General features: G+C 38.8%; 2 protein-coding genes across 2 annotated transcripts; both read right to left on the reverse strand.

The window, feature by feature from the left end:
• Positions 1–132: 132 nt before the first annotated feature.
• On the reverse strand, positions 133–6,843 carry LOC127511441 (deleted in malignant brain tumors 1 protein-like). The gene is made up of 7 exons (XM_051892254.1): positions 6,429–6,843; positions 2,689–3,018; positions 2,155–2,460; positions 1,634–1,939; positions 1,089–1,394; positions 693–998; positions 133–476 (listed from the first exon to the last, which is right to left on the reverse strand). Exons 1-7 carry the CDS (start codon positions 6,841–6,843, stop codon positions 133–135), a joined length of 2,313 nt encoding a protein of 770 aa, XP_051748214.1.
• Positions 6,844–13,127: 6,284 nt separating this feature from the next.
• LOC127510534 (adhesion G protein-coupled receptor E3-like) lies at positions 13,128–19,837 on the reverse strand. The gene is made up of 11 exons (XM_051890116.1): positions 19,741–19,837; positions 19,427–19,628; positions 18,642–18,758; positions 18,318–18,499; positions 18,055–18,225; positions 17,693–17,899; positions 17,383–17,615; positions 17,118–17,184; positions 16,941–17,032; positions 16,691–16,853; positions 13,128–15,162 (listed from the first exon to the last, which is right to left on the reverse strand). The coding sequence occupies exons 2-11, from the start codon at positions 19,605–19,607 to the stop codon at positions 15,103–15,105; spliced, it is 1,473 nt and encodes a 490-aa protein (XP_051746076.1). The 5' UTR covers positions 19,608–19,628; positions 19,741–19,837; the 3' UTR covers positions 13,128–15,102.
• Positions 19,838–20,833: the final 996 nt, after the last annotated feature.

The following is a 20,833-nucleotide window of genomic DNA, read 5'->3' on the forward strand; positions in this document are numbered from 1 at the left end:
GTTGCTGTATCTTCTTTTATTTGAAAAAGATCAGCGACATATGGCATTTGAAAGAACAAGACCTTTTATAATTCATGATTTCTTATATCTAGCTCTCTAGGGTCATTCCTTTACAAATTAAAATGTACAATATTAAATTTGTGCTTCAATTATGAATGTTTTAAACTCACAGTTGCAGATGACTCCAGCATCTTTATGATGTCCACAGTCATGTATTCCCCATCCAGATGTCCTACAGTGCCTTAGTGAGGACTCATTCCCAGCACACTTTACATCATCCATCCATATCTGTCCTGATCCTTGTCCATAATAAGATTCACTCTTTGCCTCGATCACATTCCTACATCCCATCTCTCTACACACCACTGCAGCATCTGACAGATCCCAGCCATCATCACACACTGTTCCCCATGTTCCATTATAGAGAACCTCCACTCGTCCAGAACAGGAGTCACTGCCATTAACCAGCTTTATAGCTATAATCCAACCAAATAATATAATAAGTAAGTTGTTTTTTCCCCCCACATATTTGTTTGCCTTCTTTTATTTGAAAAAGAGCAATGACATATGGCATATGAAAGAACAAGACCTTCTTTAATTCAAGATTTCTTCTATTTAGCTCTCTTGGATCATTCATTTAAAAAGAAAATGTACAATATTCAATTATTCAGTTATGAATGTTTTTGACTCACAGTTGCAGATGACTCCAGCATCTTCATAATGCTCACAGTCATGTATTCCCCATCCACTTGTCCAACACGTTTTTAGTGAGGACTCAGTGCCAGCACAATTTACATCTTCCATACATATCTGTCCTGATCCTTGTCCAAAATAAGCACCACTCTTTGCCTCAATCACATTCCCACATCCCATCTCTCTACACACCACTGCAGCATCTGACAGATCCCAGTCATCATCACACACTGTTCCCCATGTTCCATTATAGAGAACCTCCACTCGTCCAGAACAGGGGTCACTGCCATTCACCAACCTGACAGCTGTTATCCACATAATATGAAAAACTATAAATCGATTCTTTTTAATTTATTATAAAACATTATTTAAATTCTTTGAATATTTTGGCTCACATTGGCAGATGACTCCGGCATCTTTTTGATGACTACAGTTGTGTACTCCCCATCCATTTGATGAACAGTTTTTTAGTGTAGATTCATTCCCAGAACACTGAACATCATCCATCAATATCTGTCCTGATCCTTGTCCAAAATAAGCAGCACTCTTTGCTTCTATCACCTTCCCACAGTCCATCTCTCTACACACCACTGCAGCATCTGTCAGATCCCAGTCATCATCACACACTGTTCCCCATGTTCCATTATAGTGAACCTCCACTCGTCCAGAACAGGAGTCACTGCCGTTTACCAACCTGACTGCTGTTATCCACAGAAATAATATAAAGACACAAGTAAGTTGTTTTTTTCCTCCCACATATATTATACATAGTTGCTGTATCTTCTTTTATTTGAAAAAGATCAGCGACATATGGCATTTGAAAGAACAAGACCTTTTATAATTCATGATTTCTTATATCTAGCTCTCTAGGGTCATTCCTTTACAAATTAAAATATACAATATTAAATTTGTGCTTCAATTATGAATGTTTTAAACTCACAGTTGCAGATGACTCCAGCATCTTTATGATGTCCACAGTCATGTATTCCCCATCCAGATGTCCTACAGTGCCTTAGTGAGGACTCATTCCCAGCACACTTTACATCATCCATCCATATCTGTCCTGATCCTTGTCCATAATAAGATTCACTCTTTGCCTCGATCACATTCCTACATCCCATCTCTCTACACACCACTGCAGCATCTGACAGATCCCAGCCATCATCACACACTGTTCCCCATGTTCCATTATAGAGAACCTCCACTCGTCCAGAACAGGAGTCACTGCCATTAACCAGCTTTATAGCTATAATCCACACAAATAATATAATAAGTAAGTTGTTTTTTCCCCCCACATATTTGTTTGCCTTCTTTTATTTGAAAAAGAGCAATGACATATGGCATATGAAAGAACAAGACCTTCTTTAATTCAAGATTTCTTCTATTTAGCTCTCTTGGGTCATTCCTTAAAAAGAAAATGTACAATATTCAATTATTCAGTTATGAATGTTTTTGACTCACAGTTGCAGATGACTCCAGCATCTTCATAATGCTCACAGTCATGTCTTCCCCATCCAGGTGTCCTACAGTTCTTTATTGAGGACTCAGTGCCAGCACAATTTACATCATCCATCCATATCTGTCCTGATCCTTGTCCAAAATAAGCTTCACTCTTTGCCTCTATCACATTCCCACAGCCCATCTCTCTACACACCACTGCAGCATCTGACAGATCCCAGCCATCATCACACACTGTTCCCCATGTTCCATTATAGAGAACCTCCACTCGTCCAGAACAGGAGTCACTGCCGTTTACCAACCTGACAGCTGTTATCCACACAAATAATATAAAGACACAAGTAAGTTGTTTCTTTTCCTCCCATATATTTGTTTATCTTCTTTTATTTGGAAAAGATCAGTGACATATGACATTTGATAGAACAAGACCTTCTTTAATTCATGTTTTCTTATATCTAGCTCTCTAGGGTCATTCCTTTACAAAATAAAATGTACAATATTAAATTTGTGCTTCAATTATGAATGTTTTTGACTCACAGTTGCAGATGACTCCAGCATCTTCATGATGTCCACAGTTATGTCTTCCCCATCCAGGTGTCCTACAGGTTTTTAGTGTAGACTCATTCCCAGCACACTTTACATCATCCATCCATGTCTGTCCTGATCCTTGTCCAAAATAAGCAGAACTCTTTGCCTCTATCACATTCCCACATCCCATCTCTCTACACACCACTGCAGCATCTGACAGATCCCAGCCATTATCACACACTGTTCCCCATGTTCCATTATAGAGAACCTCCACTCGTCCAGAACAGAAGTCACTGCCATTCACCAGTCTGATGTCAGTGCCAATGACAGTTGTGCATCCTGTGCATGTTAGAGAGTTACAGATGCAGATTAGTTTTTCTATGAGCTCTTATTTCAGAAGATATTGGTCATCAGACAAAAGATTATACAGAGACTAAGTTTTGTGTCAGTATGTTGGTCTCCTTACCCAGAAGCAGAAAGATTTGCACGGACCACAACATTTTGGCTGTAAATATATTTCATATGATATTAGATGTGAAATATACCTTGGTTTACTGTTTCTAGAATTTTCATACAAAACATTTTACATTCATATGGCTTCCAGTCTTATTTATAAAGAGAAGTACATACTTATGAAAGCAAATTAGTGTAATGTGGTTCGTAAATATCAGCAATGATGAATGAAAGCATAAAATAATTTGAATGTTTAAGCATCTTCTAGTACTTTAAATAGTAATAATGTATCACACAAATGCAATGTTTACAGTTACATTTTTTGGTTGCACTTTATTTTAAGGTGCCCTTTTTACAGTGTAATTACACATTTATGATGGGTACTGATGGGCAGTAATCATGTAAAATTACTTTTAAACATCACAAGTGTGGACTGTCAGTGAACATGTAAGACAAAAATATATTATTATTATTATTATTATTAAAATAATATTTGAAACATAGTCCATCACATGAATGCAAAAGTACATAAAAAAACACTGATGATATATTTTTATATGCTAATGCTTTTATAGAAATACCTGGTTAGATGGTTGTCTGTGACTACTGCTTCATCTAGGATTGAGTTAGTCTGTTTGAAAAGTGAAGTGGACGTGTGACAGTTATACTGACTGCTTTCCTCTTGTTCACAGCCACTCTACAACCTGAACACCTGCTGTGTGGACATCCAAATGAATTCATATAGATGTAAATGTACACCTATACATTTTTTGTCCACCCAGTAAATAACATTGGGATCCGCATTTGATTAACAAAACATCCAGGAATTCGCACAATACCTGTCCATAATCAAATGACTATTTAAACATGAAAATGTGCAAACTGCCCAGTCTAAGGAAAACTATATCTGCCAATATAAAGTATAAATAGCATCTAATTACTTTTTATTTAATTACTTATTTAATTACTTTATTTAATTTATTTAATTACTTATTTAATTTACACTTATTGCAAAGAACTGCTATCTTTATGGTAAATAGAATATAGCATCTATGGCTAAGAAAATATGCTATTTCCATTTAGTGTAAATGGCCTTATTTTTCTTACCCCATTGCCAGATAATTTGCAAAATAAGAAAAATGCACTTAAATTATTTATATATGTATTTATTTATTTATTTATTATTTATTTATACCATGAAAATAAATGAATATTAGTTCAATAACTTACCATTCTGCAAGTTTTCACCTCTGATATTATAACAGTGATAAGAATTAAACTTGTAACATCATAATGACAGGCTTAAACATGTTAACATCTTTTTGTTTGGTGCTGTTGCCTTGGTGAATCGTAATATTGGAGCTGCATTGATAATGGCTTTTCATAGTCATGGTGTATGCGCTTAACTCAGAGTCAGCCTACTCAGAATTGATTGAACTAACTCAATTCAGCTGTTTTGAAACCAAAAACTTAGAGTTTCCCATCTCAGGGTAAGTCAACTCAGAGTTCAGTTTTTAACTTTTTAGTTGGTTGAATGTCCTTATTGAAACGGGCCCCAGGGTGTCCATGGAAATACAAACAAATCTAGAGCACTAGCGTTCGTGACTTCTGACATTTTTTTCCATGTGCTTTGCATGTCTTTGTAAATGAAACTTGCCTACAAAAAAATTTTTTTGGCTGGCCCACCAAAATGATTTCATTTTTGAATACTGACAGATCTCTTCTACACAGCCTTTTAAAAAGCTCTAATATATAAATAGCTCAAAAGTTAAATACAAAGCAGAGCATTCTCATAATTCCCAAATAATTGAGTGGATTCGCATTGAAATCAAATCACGACATGAAAAAATATGTTGAATGTTGTTCTTACATCAAACAGTGTTTCTGCAATGTATTGCAGATGAATAATTCACTCTTGGTTTTATGGCTAATTGAGCATTTAATAGGATTACATTCTCAATGGCTCTGAATATGGACTGTTGCACAGTAAGAGCTTTCTTTCTGATGTTGATCATTGTCTAAGGGCATCTGAAGGGAGGAGCCAAGAAGGCAGGTGATTCCAAAATAAGAAAAATGCACTCGGCCCATGCTAGGAACTGGCTCCAGGAGTTCTGGTGGTTTTGGCAGAAGGTTCGGAGGAAGCGACCGATCTCCTGTACCTTCCGTTCTGTCTGCCCATTAGTCTGAGGATGGTAACTTGAAGGCAGGCTTACAGTCACATCTAGGAGCTTCATGAAGGCTTTCCATACTCTGGAGATGAACTGGGGGGCCCTATCAGATACAATGTCCTCAGGTATTCTGAAGTATCTGAATACATGGTTGAACAGAAGTTCAGCGGTTTTCATAGCTGTGGGTAAACCCTTGAGGGGAAGAAGATGACAGGTGTTGGCAAGTGTTACCTTGTGAAGCTGGGAGATCTGTGATAAAATCCACTCCTAGAGTAGGGACGATTTGGGACAGGCAGAGGAAGGAGTTTACTGGAAGGCAGATGTCGTGGTGTTTTGGAGATGGCGCAATCTGTACATCCACTCACGAACCTTCTGATGTCCCATGCCATATTGGGCCACCTGAAGCGGCCTTGTAGCAGTGAGAGGGTTTGATTGGCCCCTGTGTGACCAGTACCAACAGAGGAGTGAGCACTTTGAATGAGGTGGATTCTCTGAGCCCTTGACACATACTGTCGTCCAGGTGGGCAACTTGGCAGAGGATTTTCAGAGGCACTGGCTTGGACATTCTCAGCACACCACTGGATGGGATTGACAAACAGACGATAGTGGATGGATTCTGGCTGTTCAGAAGTTTCCTCAAGGGAGTGAAGATGTGATAGGACGTCAGCTCTACCATTCTTGGTACCAGGGCTATAGGCTATATTGAAGTCAAACCTGATAAAGAATAAAGCCCAACAAACCTGGCGTGGATTGAGACGTTTGGCATCTCTGAGATACTGAAGGTTTTTATGATTTGTCAAGACGGTGAACTGATGACGAGCCCCTTCAAGCCAGTGCCTCCACTCTTCCAGTGCTAGTTTAATGGCAAGAAGCTCTTGATTGCCAATATCATAGTTCTTCTCTGCCGGGTTGAACTTACGCGAGAAGTATGCACATTGATGGAGTCTAGAAGGCGTCCCCTGCTGCTCGAAAAGCACCGCTCCAACACCAGTGGTGGAGGCATCCACCTCTACGATGAACAGTAGATTGGATCTGGATGGATAAGGAACGGGGCAGAGCTGAAGGCTTGATTTAGGATGTTAAAGGCAGAGTCGGCTTCAGGAGGCCAGGACAGAGACTTGGGCTTACCATGGAGAAGGGATGTGAGTCGACTGACAATGGAGCTGTAGTAGAGAATGAAGCGGTGATAGAAGTTATCGAAACCAAGGAATCTTTGAAGTTCTTTCACAGTTTTGGGAATGGGCCAGTTGCGGATAGCTTCCACCTTCCTCTCGTCTATGGCGATACCGTTCTCCTTGACGATGTAACTGAAGAACTGGATCTCAGACTGATGGAATTGACACTTCTCAGCTTTGAGGAAGAGGTTGAATTCACAAAGTCCTTGGAGGACCTCCGCAACATGTTGGTGATGTTCGCTTAGGCTCCGGGAGTAGATCAAGATGTCGTCGATGTAGACCACAACAGATCGAAGGAGAAATTCCCGGGGCACCTCACACATGAAGTCCTGGAATACAGAGGGGAGGTTGACCAGGCCATACAGCATAACGGAATATTCTAAGTGGCCAGTAGGGGTCACAAAGGCTGTCGCCCCCCTCACATATCCGGATGAGGTTATATATTAATAATATTAATGTATTATAAAAATAAACTATACTTTTTTCAAAAAATATATTATCACTTTAATTTCAAATTCATCTTAGCCAAATTATGCTACAGTATTTACATACAAAAAGCAAACTGCTCAAGATTTATTTTGAAATAAAGGTTTATTAGATTTTTATTTCAATATAAACTCATAAAGTTTGAAGATTGAAAAACACTTTATTACAGTTCTATGAAAATATTGATAATGCAGATTTATTAAAATAGCAAATGCAGACATTTTGCAATGCAAATGATTTGTTACCAGTTGATAGTAGCCTACTATTAGCCTAACATCTTTAGAGAAACATTCAAAATCATTATTTAAATGAATTACTAGTTATGAATTATGCATGACACTAAAATCTCACTGCAATTAAAACATTTAAATTCGAAATTAAGGGAAAAAAATGTTAATAAAAAAAACTTTTGAAATAAATAAGCACAAGAATCTCAAAGAAACCTCAAACCATAGACACACAGAACTAACATTTACTTTAATAAAGTTCATTAGCCATATAGATCATCTCAAACCATTAATTAATGATTACTGCATCAGCAACTACTAAAGTTTCTATATGATTAATAGATTAAGTAATATATGAATTGTTATTAATTAAATGTGTCATAATGTATTAAATCCTTAATAACATATTTTATTAACTAAAAGTGTAAGTTAATGTGTTAACTACCACAATGGGTTGAAGCCATGTACTTCAACTTCCAGTTGTCTGTTTTAATTAATCATTAACTAATGATTTGTAAATGTATCATTATGTTATGACTTTACTTGTTGAGGCACAATTTGTAATTTTGTAATGCAAATAATTTTTTAATGCAAATGCAAGTCCACACCACAGGGCTGCATATTACTGTAACTTGTTTAGAAAGAAAACAAAAAATGTTTATCAAAGCATCATGACATTCTGTGATCATCACCAACCGACTCCAAACATGGAAACAGCTCCACCTAGTGTTTCATCCCTGATAAGACATGACAAAAGAGAGTTATTTTAGTCTCCATTAGCTCTTTAAGGCACTTGTGACACCTTAAAGTATGTACACATTTTGAATATTGTGGTTTTGGAAGAAAACGTTTTTCCATATGTATTTTTTCATTTTTGCTTATGTTTTATATGTTAAATGTAACGGGAAACTGGAAAATGTCAAATGATCTTTTGTTGAGTGAGAGTGGGACTCTTATTTTGAAAGGGAACTGTGGACTCGTGCAGAGGAGCATTGTGCGCCAGTGCCCTCACAATTGCTGGGGATTATGTGCGAAACACACAGAGTTGCTCCGGTCTCCTCATTTTTTCCTTGTTTCTACAGGACTTTCTAATCTGCCAACATGGCCTTCCGCACGGGGCCTGTAAAAGATTTGTGGGGGCTCGTCCGGGATCGGCTCCTGATGCCCACGGAAGTCGATCCATAAAACCTGATCCTGAGGACCAACAGAGTGTGGACGCTGATGCAGTGATCCATTAGGCGACAACGTCAGTGAGAAGAGGGGTCCAGAAAGCTGGTGACTGCGTGAGTGGCTCGAGGGACCGTGGAAAATAGGTCATCATGGCTGATCGAGTACGCAAGGGCCTGGTTTGGGACATCAGGAAAAGGCTACTCAACCTGTCCGCTGTTGAACTGTTCCAAGTTGCCAAAAGCATCGGTCCAATACCAGAAAGGGACTTCTCTGAACTTGACGCTGAAGATCAAGAGGGCTGTCTTGAATACATCAATGCCCTTATGTACAGCACTCACCTGTTAGAATCAGAGGACAGAGGTATGACTGAACTTTTGGTTTTACAAGGGACTGTGGAGGCTGTTGTACAAGAGTATGGTGCTGCAGCGCCTTGTCATCATCATGGTGAGGTTGAGAGTAATGTTGATGTTGATGTTGATGTATGCCCTGCACCTACTTCACATACACACACCTCTACAGGTCACATGATCACTACAGACACTGTGCATGTAGAATCGCCTGAAAATGCATCTGATCTAGGGAAAGTTAGAGGGTTAGATACAAATCCTAGCACCAATCCTACTGTCAGACATTCAGATTTCGAAGAGTTGAGCAGAAAACTCATTCAGTATCTTACACCACATATACAGCACTCCACCCCTAGCCCACCTGTGATACACAGTGACAGGCCTGTGAATAGTAATAATGTTGAACGTACCTCACAGGGGATCACTGAAAAAGTAGTCTCGTTATGAGACCTCTCCTGCCTGCAACGTCGTGAATTTAAGATACAAGGGGGGCAAATTGGTGACTATGCATCCGACATCACATACGCCAATGTGTGCCGACAGATTGATGATGGAGTCAAAGAGAATTTCAGTGAAGCTGAACTGGTCAGGGGAATATTACGTGCAATCAAACCCGGTAACTTCAAAGAAATGATTATGAATAAAGAAGATATGACAGTGGAGGAGCTTAAGAGGTTCCTGCAGTCACACCTAGGGGACAAAAGCAGCACAGAGTTATTTCAGGAACTAATGTGTGCAAAACAGGTGGAGACCGAAACTCCTCAACAGTTCCTGTACAGGGTAATAGGCCTTAAGCAGAAAATTCTCTTTGCTATCAAACAGTCTAACACGGATGTGAGGTACAGCCCAGCCACAATCCAAGATGTGTTCCTCCATACCGTGTATCAGGGCCTGGGGCACACGTATAAAGATGTCAGGAGTGAGCTTAAACCTCTGCTGGCTGACCACAGTATCACAGATGAGGCTATCGTGAGAAATGTGATGAAAATCACTAATGATGAAAACGAGCGAGCGCGAAGGTTGGGTCCAATAACTCGTCCCAAGCAAAGTAATGCAAGCTCTACCCAACTTGAGAGTGAACCTGACAGAGAGGTAAAGGAGGCGCCTGGTCAGAAAATTAAAAACGATCCAATAATACAACTTACTGCTCGCATTGATGCACTTACCAGTATGGTAGATTCCATGTGCCAGTCAACACTGAGGCCACAACCTGAACACACCTGTCAATGTTTCGTAAGAGGTCACCTCCCACAGCGAGGAGCAAAACTTCGGGGTTGCCCCAGGTGTGTTGAAGCCGGACAACAGAACTGCACTCATTGTTTTCTCTGTGGCGAAGAGGGGCACCGGGCTCGAGGATGTCTCCGGAAGCAAAAACTGCAGGGAAAGCAGTTTTGCTTGATACCGGGTGGGCTGTCATTATCGTCAACTTACAAGGAAACGACAGCCCCGACCTCTCAATTAATGTACCTTTTCTGGTAAGCTACATCCCAATCGAGAGGCAGTTGCTTGGCTTTAATGTGGTGGAAGAGCTAATTCAGGGTCAATCAGAGAATTTAGTTCCTACCTTAGTTTCATTGCTCTCCAGCGCAATAGCAGTATCAAGTGAGGAAGCCCAGACCCTGGTTAGTTTTGTGCAGGCTCCCGAGCCCAGCGGACAGTGGGGGCGGTTGAGAGTAAACCGAGACAGCGTTTTGATACCGGCAGGTCAGGTAGAATGGGTAAAGTGCAGAGTACCACCCAAAATGGATCAGTCTTGCACAGTAGCCCTGTTTGAGCCAGATGAGGACAATGTGCAGTTGGAGCAGCTGGATATAGGTGAAGGACATTTGGAATTCCAGAGCTCATACGTTGCAGTCCCTATCGGCAACCACTCTGCATGCGACATTACCCTGCCTCGCAACACAATCCTAGGGTACGTCCACCCTGTTGAGACGGTGTTGGAAGCGGACAGGTCTAAGGAAACAACGGCCAGTTGGAAGGTTCATGGTGCATCTGTGGCAGTGATGGAGGAAAGCTCAACCTTGTGGAACCCACCTGTCAGTCTCAGCCATCTGAATGAGGATCAGCAAGCAGTGGTTAGGCAAATGCTGCACGAGGAGTCTGCATCCTTTGCCCAGGATGGAAATGATGTGGGCTTCATCCCGAGTCTCCAAATGTCCATCAATCTCAAAGATGACATACCAGTACAACGTGCTTATTCCTCAATACCCAAGCCTTTGTTCAAAGAAGTAAAGGACTATATTCAAGACCTTCTGGCAAAAGGGTGGATTGTAAAATCTAAGTCCCCTTACTCCGCCCCAGTAGTCTGTGTTCGAAAAAAGGATGGCTCACTGCGTTTATGTGTGGATTATCGGCTCCTCAATAGGAAGACCGTACCAGACAGACACTCTTTGCCAAGAATTCAAGACCTGATTGACACCCTGGGAGGGTATTCTTGGTTTAGCATCCTCGACCTAGGGAAAAGCTTACCACCAGGGCTTCATAGCCGAGGGTTCGAGACACATGACCGCCTTTATCACTCCGTGGGGGCTATATGAGTGGGTGAGAATTCCATTCGGCCTGTCCAATGCACCTGCGGCATTCCAGCACAGCATGGAGGAGATGCTGGATGATCTCAGGGATGAGTGCTGTGCCCTGTATCTTGATGATGTGTTGTGTTATGCCCAGTCATTTGAGGAACATGTAGGAGTGATCCGAAAAGTTCTTCAGACTCTTAGGCGCCACAGAGTAAAACTTAGGCCTGAGAAGTGTGAACTCTTCCGCCAGGAAGTCCGGTATGTGGGTCGCTTAGTGTCGGCCCAAGGAGTGAGACCCTCGCGATCTTGAAGCAGTGATAGCACTCAAGAGTCACAGACCCCAGACAGTGGGAGAGGTGCGAAGGACTCCTTGGATTCCTCGGATATTATCGCCCATTCATACAAGATTTTTCACGTGTGGCCAAACCAATCTACGAATTACTCCAGACTCAGCCAGGGGCAGCAATGCATCAGTACAGTCAAAGGAAGAGAAAGGGTCCCCAGATGCCCTCCAGAACGCCAGTGGAATGGACCATTGAGCACCAGAAAACACTCGACCTGCTGATTGACATGCTGGTTAATCCACCGGTCTTGGCTTACCCAGATTTCAACCTCCCATTCGTGCTACACACTGATGCATCAGAAAAGGGCCTCGGGGCTATCCTTTATCAGCACCAGAATGGAGGGTTGCAGGTCATCGCATACGGCTCCAGGACCCTTTCTCCAGCTGAAAAGAACTATCGACTGCATAGTGGGAAGCTGGAGTTTCTTGCATTAAAGTGGGCGGTATGCGAGAAGTTTAGGGATTATTTGTTTTACACCCCTCACTTTACCATTTACACTGATAATAATCCCTTGACATATGTTATGAGCACTGCAAAACTGAATGCAGTAGGCCATCGTTGGGTAGGAGAACTGTCAGATTTTCGCTTTGATGTCAAACATCGACCTGGTAAAGCGAACATCGATGCTGACACGCTATCACGCCTTCCTCTTGATATGGAGAAATATGTTGCAGAGTGCACGGAGGACCTGTCACCAGAGGTGATACGAGCAGTCTGGGATGGGAGTCATGCCGCCAGGAAGAAGGATGTGGCTTGGATTGCAGCACTGGTCTCCTCATTTTTTCCCTGTTTCTACAGGACTTTCTAATCTGACAACACGGCCTTCCGCGCGGGGCCTGTAACACACTTGTAGAATTAAACCAGTATTGAGCATTCAGTTAAAGACAGACAAAACATATGAATACTGCACTCACAGCTATTTATAATCAAGATCACATCAATGAATGCAGTGCTGGTAACATACTGACCTGACAAAAGAAAGGAAGGTGCTCATGGCAGCAAGCATCCACCCATCCAAACACGTTCTTTTCATCCTTAAGAAGTTTTCCACAAAACCTGCTCCCTCTGTCCACTGGATACATTTGATGCCATGATGCATAGTCCACATACAGCCCACCGGTCCACAGCCAGGGCGAACAAGTGAAGAGCATACTCCATTCAAGCCCGATCCACACTCCATTGGGGATTTCTTTACCCTTCAGCATCTGTGTGATGTACTGTTGTGCCGTGGCATTTAAAATGTGCACCAAAGTCTGGTGGTGAGTTTTGCAGTATCCGAGTGCATCAATCCAGCTTTTTGACTCGTTGATGTAGGTAAAGTCATCTAAAAGGGACATGAAACTTAATCTGTTATTTTATTATGACATTATGATAAGGAAATATTAACATTTTATTCTTTGCTAATTATTTAATATATTTATTTCTATAGTAACTGCTTAGTTTAACAGATGTCTCAAATATGGTAAAACACAATGCAAGATTTGTTTAAAAATCGCTGGAAAATGTTATGAAAGGTTTGCACATTGTTAAAGAAAGGTAAATTTTCACGTACAAGAGTTGTTTCTTAGAGAACTGGTGGTGGCAGCAGCAGTTGTAGACTTCTCTTCTGTTGTTGAGTTTGTTATTGCAGTTGTTGAGGATAAATTGCCATCTTTCAAAGACAATAATGATGAATGTTACATTATTTCAATGTTTAAACAAGAACCAGTAATGTTCTGGATGGTGTCTCATTTTTATTCATGCTTTTTTTTTTTTAACTCACATTGGCAGAGGACACTAGCATCTTCATGATGTCCACAGTCATGTTTTCCCCATCCAGGTGTCCTACAGTTCTTTAGTGAGTGCCAATGCAATTTACATCATCCATCCATATCTGTCCTGATCCTTGTCCAAAATAAGCAGCACTCTTTGCCACTATCACATTCTCCACTCATCCAGAACAGGAGTTGTCACCATTCTTCAGTCTGATTTAATCTGTACTAGTGGCAGTTGTATAACCTATACATGCTAGAGTCAAAGATCCATATTATTAATAGGTTATTAAATAATTAAAACAACTAGAATTAGTTTTGAGAAATATAAGCTTTAACTGTGCTGAAAATGTACCAGTGACCAAGATTTGTTTCAGTGTGTATCTTACCCAGAAGAAGAAAGAATTGCATGAACCACAGCATATCAGCTAGAAATATAATAGATATGATATATTATTCATGTTGAATCTTCACACAAAACATTCATTGCTTTGTCTTATTTTCCACACTGCTTTCTCAATAAGAATATCAATCTGCTGTATTTTTTCACTGTGTAGACAAGGAACTGAATGCAAATTAGGACTATAATGTTTGTGGTTCATTCAAATAGTAGCATTTTAGTCACAGTCTGGAACCTGTACCTGCTAAATGGTTCTCATCTTCACCTTGGATTGAGTCAGTGTTTTTGAAAAGTTCCATGGATATGTAGACTTTTATCAACTAAATATATTTGTTAAACAAAATTTTACCTCTAAATTCACAGGTATTTTGCCACATAATACCAAATTACAGCAGTTTGCATGATGCATACCCTATTTTGTTTAAAAGATTAGATCAAACAATGATCATCTCTCTATGGATGTTTTTTGGAAAGTCTTTATCATAGGTGAAATTATTCACTTCTAAATATAAACAAACAAAACAAACTGCATAATGCTGCATATTTGACCCCATATTTGTGATCAAAATCAACAAGTTTTTTTTTTTTTTTTTTTTTTACAAAGTGCTGTTTTTTGCTTAAAGGTTTTTATCCTTTTGATGCCATAGTTTTATTTCATCACACAAATGAAGTAGGGGAGAGCAGGATCATTGAAAGACTTCTTGCCGTTTGCTCATTTATTCAGAAAATGTTTTGCTGAGAGCTTTGAAATTTCAGTATTGTATTTCAGACAAGTTGATGTTAAACATTTATCTTAAAATTAATTAAGATAGAGACTCAATTTAAATTCATATCAGATTAAATGTAATGTTTTCACCACCTGAATTTTTCTGAATTTAATTTGTTTGTAGAATGCAGTCATCACTCAACTGTAAATACAAAAGAGAAGTTACAAGTTCTAGATGTTTGTTAAAGGTCTTGTATAAAATACAATATATATATTGTTGTGTATCGAGGAGGCATTATGAAATGAATTAAATATCCACTTCTAAACAAATGAACCAGTTATTTTATTATATTTACAACAAATATAATACAATTCACAAACCAAAAAGTAGATGAGCAGAGATGTCATTGAAAACAGACAAAATAATCAAGACATTCTTATTTCAGAATAAATAAATCACTTAGCATAAAAGGAAGCCTATAAAAATACAGATATACTTTTAGTTAAACATGTAATAGTATTACAGTTAGGATGTATGTATTAATGTATATAAAATCTCACATTAATCCACATTCAAATAGACAGCAGTAAACAGTATGAGCTGCAAATATTTAAGTTTGTTTATTTTGCGAAATCTGTAAAAATATGCTTTTTATTTCCTGAACATGATGCTGTAGTCCTCAGTGTTGTTGGAGTCCACAGCAAAGACATCTGAAGCAGTTTCTGTACTGCTGCCTGACCTGGACAAGAATGAGATGAGAGGAGCTGAGTGAGTTCATGAGATCAGTTTAACCAGTTAATCATGTTTAAATGAAAAGTAGAAAAGAATAATTAATCACCTAGTTTACTTTAATATAAATTAAATTGAGAAATAAGAAATATGCTTACTACTAGTATGACATGAATGAACTCATGAACAAAAATGGAATTTATAATGAACAGGTAAGAAAAGGTGTTTTAAAGGAGTCATATGATGCTATTTTAAAAGTTCATCATTTTGTTTATTGTGTGTAGAATAGGTTAAAGGAATAGTTATATAAAGGAAGAGTTAAATAATATCATGGCTCTTCCCAGCTTTGTAATGGCATTGAGTTTTCGGAGCTCCAAAAAGCGCATCCATCCATCATAAAACTAATCCATAAGACCCCAGTGGGTTAATAAATGCCTTCATGAAGTGAAGCGATGGGTTTTTGTAAAAAAAATATACATATTTAAAACTTTGGTCACACTTTAGGGTCCAATTCTCACTATTAATTAACTATTAACTATGAGTTTTGCCTCAGTAAACTCTTAATTACTGCTTATTAATAGTTAGTAATGCAGTTGTTTAGTTTAGGTATTGGTTAGGATTAAGGGATGTAGAATATGGTCATGCAGAATAAGGCATTAATATGTGCTTTATAAGTACTAATAAACAGCCAATATCCTAGCAATATGCATGCTAATAAGCAACTAGTTAATAGTGAGAATTGGACCCTAAACTGAAGTGTTACTAACACTTTATAAACTATAATCATCAATGGCTTCTGGCAATGGCCGTATGCGTGTTCACGAGAGAGTCTAGTTCGCTGATGTCTACAAAGCTCTGCCAGAACTAAGACAAAGAAGGGTACAGAGATAAGCTGGAAGTTTACCTAGCATTGCTTTATAAATAAAAATGTACCAGTGCTGTTTTCTACGTATGGTTAATGATGTCCAACCCACCATCTCATAAAGAATGCAATGATTAGTACAGGATTTTGCATTTGTAATAAAACGTAATGCTGCATGGGTTGTACTGCTCAGTAACAGCTTTATAAATAAATCTTAAATTCTGATTCCAAATTTTATTTTATTTTTCAGAAGGCCAAACAAAGTAGTTTGCTTTTGCATCCAAACACACAGCTTCTCCATGACAATACTACAATTCACTGAAGCGTTGCCTTCTTTCTTTGCTTTTGATTTTGGCTGGGCATTGTGACGTTGACGACGTTTGAAATAATATCTGGATTTTGATCAAGGTGTTTTAGGCAGGTCTCGAGCAGTATTCTCTGTTAGATAGAATAAATCTGTTTTGTGGGAGACAATGAGCTTTGTAACTTTGTAGATCGTATACATGCACAAACAGATACATTACACACTAAAACATTAAAAAGCATTATATGATCCCTTTAAGAAACTAGATTTGCATTTTGTGAAATGGTTTTCCTATAGAGCAGTAGCAACTGTAATAGTCTTTCATATTCAGTTTTGTCAGGGAATATGATGGTAAATTGAGTAATATCTGACCTCATTATTGAGGACACAATAGATCAGGAAGATGAAGGTTCCCTGCTGGGAGTTTAAGATCAGGAAGATGATCTCCAGCTCCATACTGCCATTAGTGAAGAAACCCAGAATCCAGGAGCAACCAAGAACCACAAACTGAGCCAGTGTTTTAAACACCATAGTCCTGCAAAGAAAGAAAGAGAGTTTATGTGTCTCTATTGACTATATATTTATATTTTCTATGGAGTGTTCAAATCTGAACGTTTGATACTTGGTTTGTTTCATCTGTGAAATTTCAGCGTTCAGATTTTTGAGAGTTGAGCTCAGATTGATGATGATGCTGATGAAGAGAATCATGTTCAACTGTAAAGTAGAAAAATAATAATTAATCACCTTGTTTTCTCTTTAATACAAAATAAAATCATAAGAAATAAAGAAATGTGCTTACTGCAAGTATGACAGTAACAGGACCCAGAAAACTCCAGATAAAACCTTTATCCCTTTTAATCCAGCAGCTGTTTAGAGGAAAACACAATATAATAACTGAATGAATTTAGGTGTTGACTATTGAAACATTAATGATTTTAATCTCGTCCGTGATGTTGATACAGCGCGTGTAAAAATGTATTTTTATCAGATAGCAGTAATGTCACAAAAGCCAGGAGCTGCTTTGTCTTTCAAAACATATCAACTTAAAAACAACAACAACTCACTGTTCGCTGCCGTAGCCATCAGGGACCAGCCCGACAGACACGCTCACCACAACTAGAGCAACCGCATATCCAATCACACACAGGAATCCACCGCTAAGCACCTCCCTCTTTTTAGAGCTGATCCGTGATAGGTTCGTCACACAGATGTAGAGCAGCACTGCTTCAATGAACATCCACACAAAGCCGGAGAGAAAGAGGAAGTGTAGAGCACCTGATATCACGGCACACAACACCTGGAGACAATGAGAGACGGTTATGATGATTGTCAGTGAGGCTGCGCTGAGCTGTAGGGCTCCTTTATCATTCTCACCTGCTGAGGGCGTATAAGGCTCAGGAACCGTTGTGTGAGCAGGAACAGAAGGTGAGCCAACAGCAAACTCATGCAGAGGTTGATTCGAGCCACATTATTCACTCCAGGACTCCACTGACAAAGGGCGAAGGACAACAGGGCCAAACTGAAGAACACCAGCCCCACGATCACACACACCAAATTCAACAGATCCAGCAGTGAGTCGCTCTGAGAAAACATGTCAGAGGATATGTGTGTCAAATCTGTGCTTCTCTTGAATGGTCACTATACATGTTGACCATCTGTTCTAGATTGCATTTGAATTCGGCTAGTGCATTCAATGTTTCAATCTTTTGAGGAGTTTTACTTGTTCACTTTTGTACCTCTGATGAGAGCTGGTTTGATGGGGTTTCCATGATGAGAGCGAATGTTGACAGATGGACACAGGAACACACGGTGAAGCTGCTGTTGGTCTTTAAAACAGAACAACCATCAACAACCCACTCACTGACATTCCAGTACACACAGGACAGAGAACCGCTGGGGTCGAGCTCCTGCAAAAAGAAGAAAGAACATGCAGAAAATATTATAACTCTGAATATTAGATGATGTTGCGGTTGGACAAAAGCACATTTCAGACTCTCACTCTGATGTGTTTGAGGGTGAAGTTGACTGGTTTGGTGAGTTCAGTGTTGTTGGTTTTGGGAAGAGTAGCTGAGATCACGGTGGACATCATGGTTTTATCCGTGTCATTTGGTGTGTTGAATAAGTTTGGCTTCAGTAGATTCTCCATTGTGTTGTAGCTCATGAATGCCACAGAAGCAGATCCTGTGTGAAAGAAACAGCTTACATGCAATACTATGTTAAAACATGAACTATCAAAGAATAAATAAATAAATAATTATATGTGGTTATGTGGTGATGGCATGACATCTGTTTAAATTTAATCAAATTAAAACATTTCAAATACTTTCATTGTTGTTCTTGGCGATTCCAATGAGATCGATGTCCACAGAAGAATTTGTCGTGTTGAGCTGAGGGATTTTATCTAAGGTGACGTTTGGTCCAACCATGAAGACTTGTCCCTCTGATTAAAAACAAAGCAGTAGTTATGTGCTATATTAATTTATTTGCAATATTTATCTCTTTTTAATGAAAATACAATTCTATCATTCAATTTGCACTCATGACAAATAAATAAAATAAATATTCACTATCAGTGGGTCTTCATCTCTGATGTAGTTTGAATGAAAATGTGTTTAAAATCAAACATTGTTATTGATTATTGCCATAAACTGCCTTTCTGAAATCTGACTTTCTGTTTTTATCATTTGAGAGTTTGGTAAATGTCTTGTGAATGTTGATTGTTCTATGCTCAAATATTCTCAAAACACATTGTGGTCACCAAACCATGAACTACTTACTGTAAATGAACCTGTGTTTAATGTTGCAATTTCTTCTTTCGAAGATTTTCAGGATTAAGGTTTTTAGGACATTTCTACCAAATGATGAATTTGCACCAAAATACTGACCTCAGAATAATGACATCAAAAACAAAAGATACAGCCAGTGATTTCTGTTCTCAGTTAAAACATTTGTAGCTCATACTCAATTATATAGTTACTGTAGCTGGATTTATCATTGTTGCTGTCTGCCACCTGTGATCCACCTCTGCTCTCTGCTCTATATACTGTGAAGTCCCTGGCATCATATATAATCAGTTTCATCATCAATAATATCAGTTTCTCCACTCACCTACAGCAGCAAGAGTAAAACTGACATTGTCACTTGTGTCTGTCGGCTTCACCAATGTATATATGAGTTTCTCGCTGGTTTTTAACATGCGGTTTCCATAGGAGGTTAGTTCAGTTTGGTTGGCTGATGATGATGATGTTGATGATATCTCTAAAATCTTCTCTGAAGCTTTAAATGCCATAGTCAAAATGCTGGTCACAGCCTAATTTATTGATCAGATGAATACAGTTATTATAAATGTCAAGAGAGTGACATAACTATATCAATCAACCGACACAGATTTGATTATTTGATCCTTTTTCTCTTTCTCTTACAGTCACAGAAAGCTCTTGAGCTGTAATGTTCTCTATCTGATCAAGAAGATTTTGAAAACATCCTCCAGTGGTCTGACTCTGAAATCACAATTGAGCTTTAAACGGTAAGTAAAACAGACTTTGTGATTTTAATCATGTTTTGCAACATTAACAGCAAACAAAATGTAATTTGTGCACAGAACCATCAAGAATAAATAGAAATTCACATTCATATTTCATATATTCAATGTAGAAAATCAACTTACATCGCATCCTTTCTGCAGCGTTATATTTAAACCTGCAATATGACAGAAATCAGCATGAAGACAATAATAAAACAGAACTGCAAATGAAAATTCAGCAGGGTCAGACAAAACTATGGAAAATAACCAATATCAGAAAGTTCTCATATCCATTTTTACCATGTTTTATTAATATTGAGCATTCTGTTATGATCACAGTATGTGCGTTAAAGTAAGTGTTTTCTCTCTCACTTAAAAAAATTATGTTGCTTCAATAGGAAGCAGCCCTTAAAGCAACTACATGTCTGCAATAATTAACAATGTTAAAAGAGTTATGTAAACCTTGTTATTAGCGACAGCGGTGGCCGTTAAGTGAACTGCAGCCAGCAACATAATGCTAGTGCTCGCACTCGTGCACACTTAATGTACAAGATATTAAACGTGATTCAAGGCCCTGATATACTCACGACAAAGTTCTTTTTCATTCTTTGTTTAGAACTAAAAAGAAGTTGGAAATACCTTTGCATGATATAATGTTAACGAACACCCGATACTGTCCACACTGCTGAGAGTTACGTTTGGATGAATATGTAAATATGTGCTTTACTCTTAATATCAAAATAAAAACACAACAAAAATGACAGCGGTAAAAAAGCAGCAGTTAATGAAGCATCTGATCATGCGATGTGGATATGTTTGCATCAGCTCTGTGATTCACCGGCATCATGACAACAGATTTAAAATTAGTTATGATAGTTTGATTATAAAGCATATTTGAGACTATAGACTATATATCTGGCTATGTGAGACAATAGTTTGGCATTATCTTGAACATTGCATAAGCATTTGTTTCATGTCACAGAAGGGAAAAG

This window comes from Ctenopharyngodon idella, chromosome 4 (genome assembly GCF_019924925.1).
Source record: "Ctenopharyngodon idella isolate HZGC_01 chromosome 4, HZGC01, whole genome shotgun sequence".
Classification (NCBI taxonomy): Eukaryota; Metazoa; Chordata; class Actinopteri; order Cypriniformes; family Xenocyprididae; genus Ctenopharyngodon; species Ctenopharyngodon idella.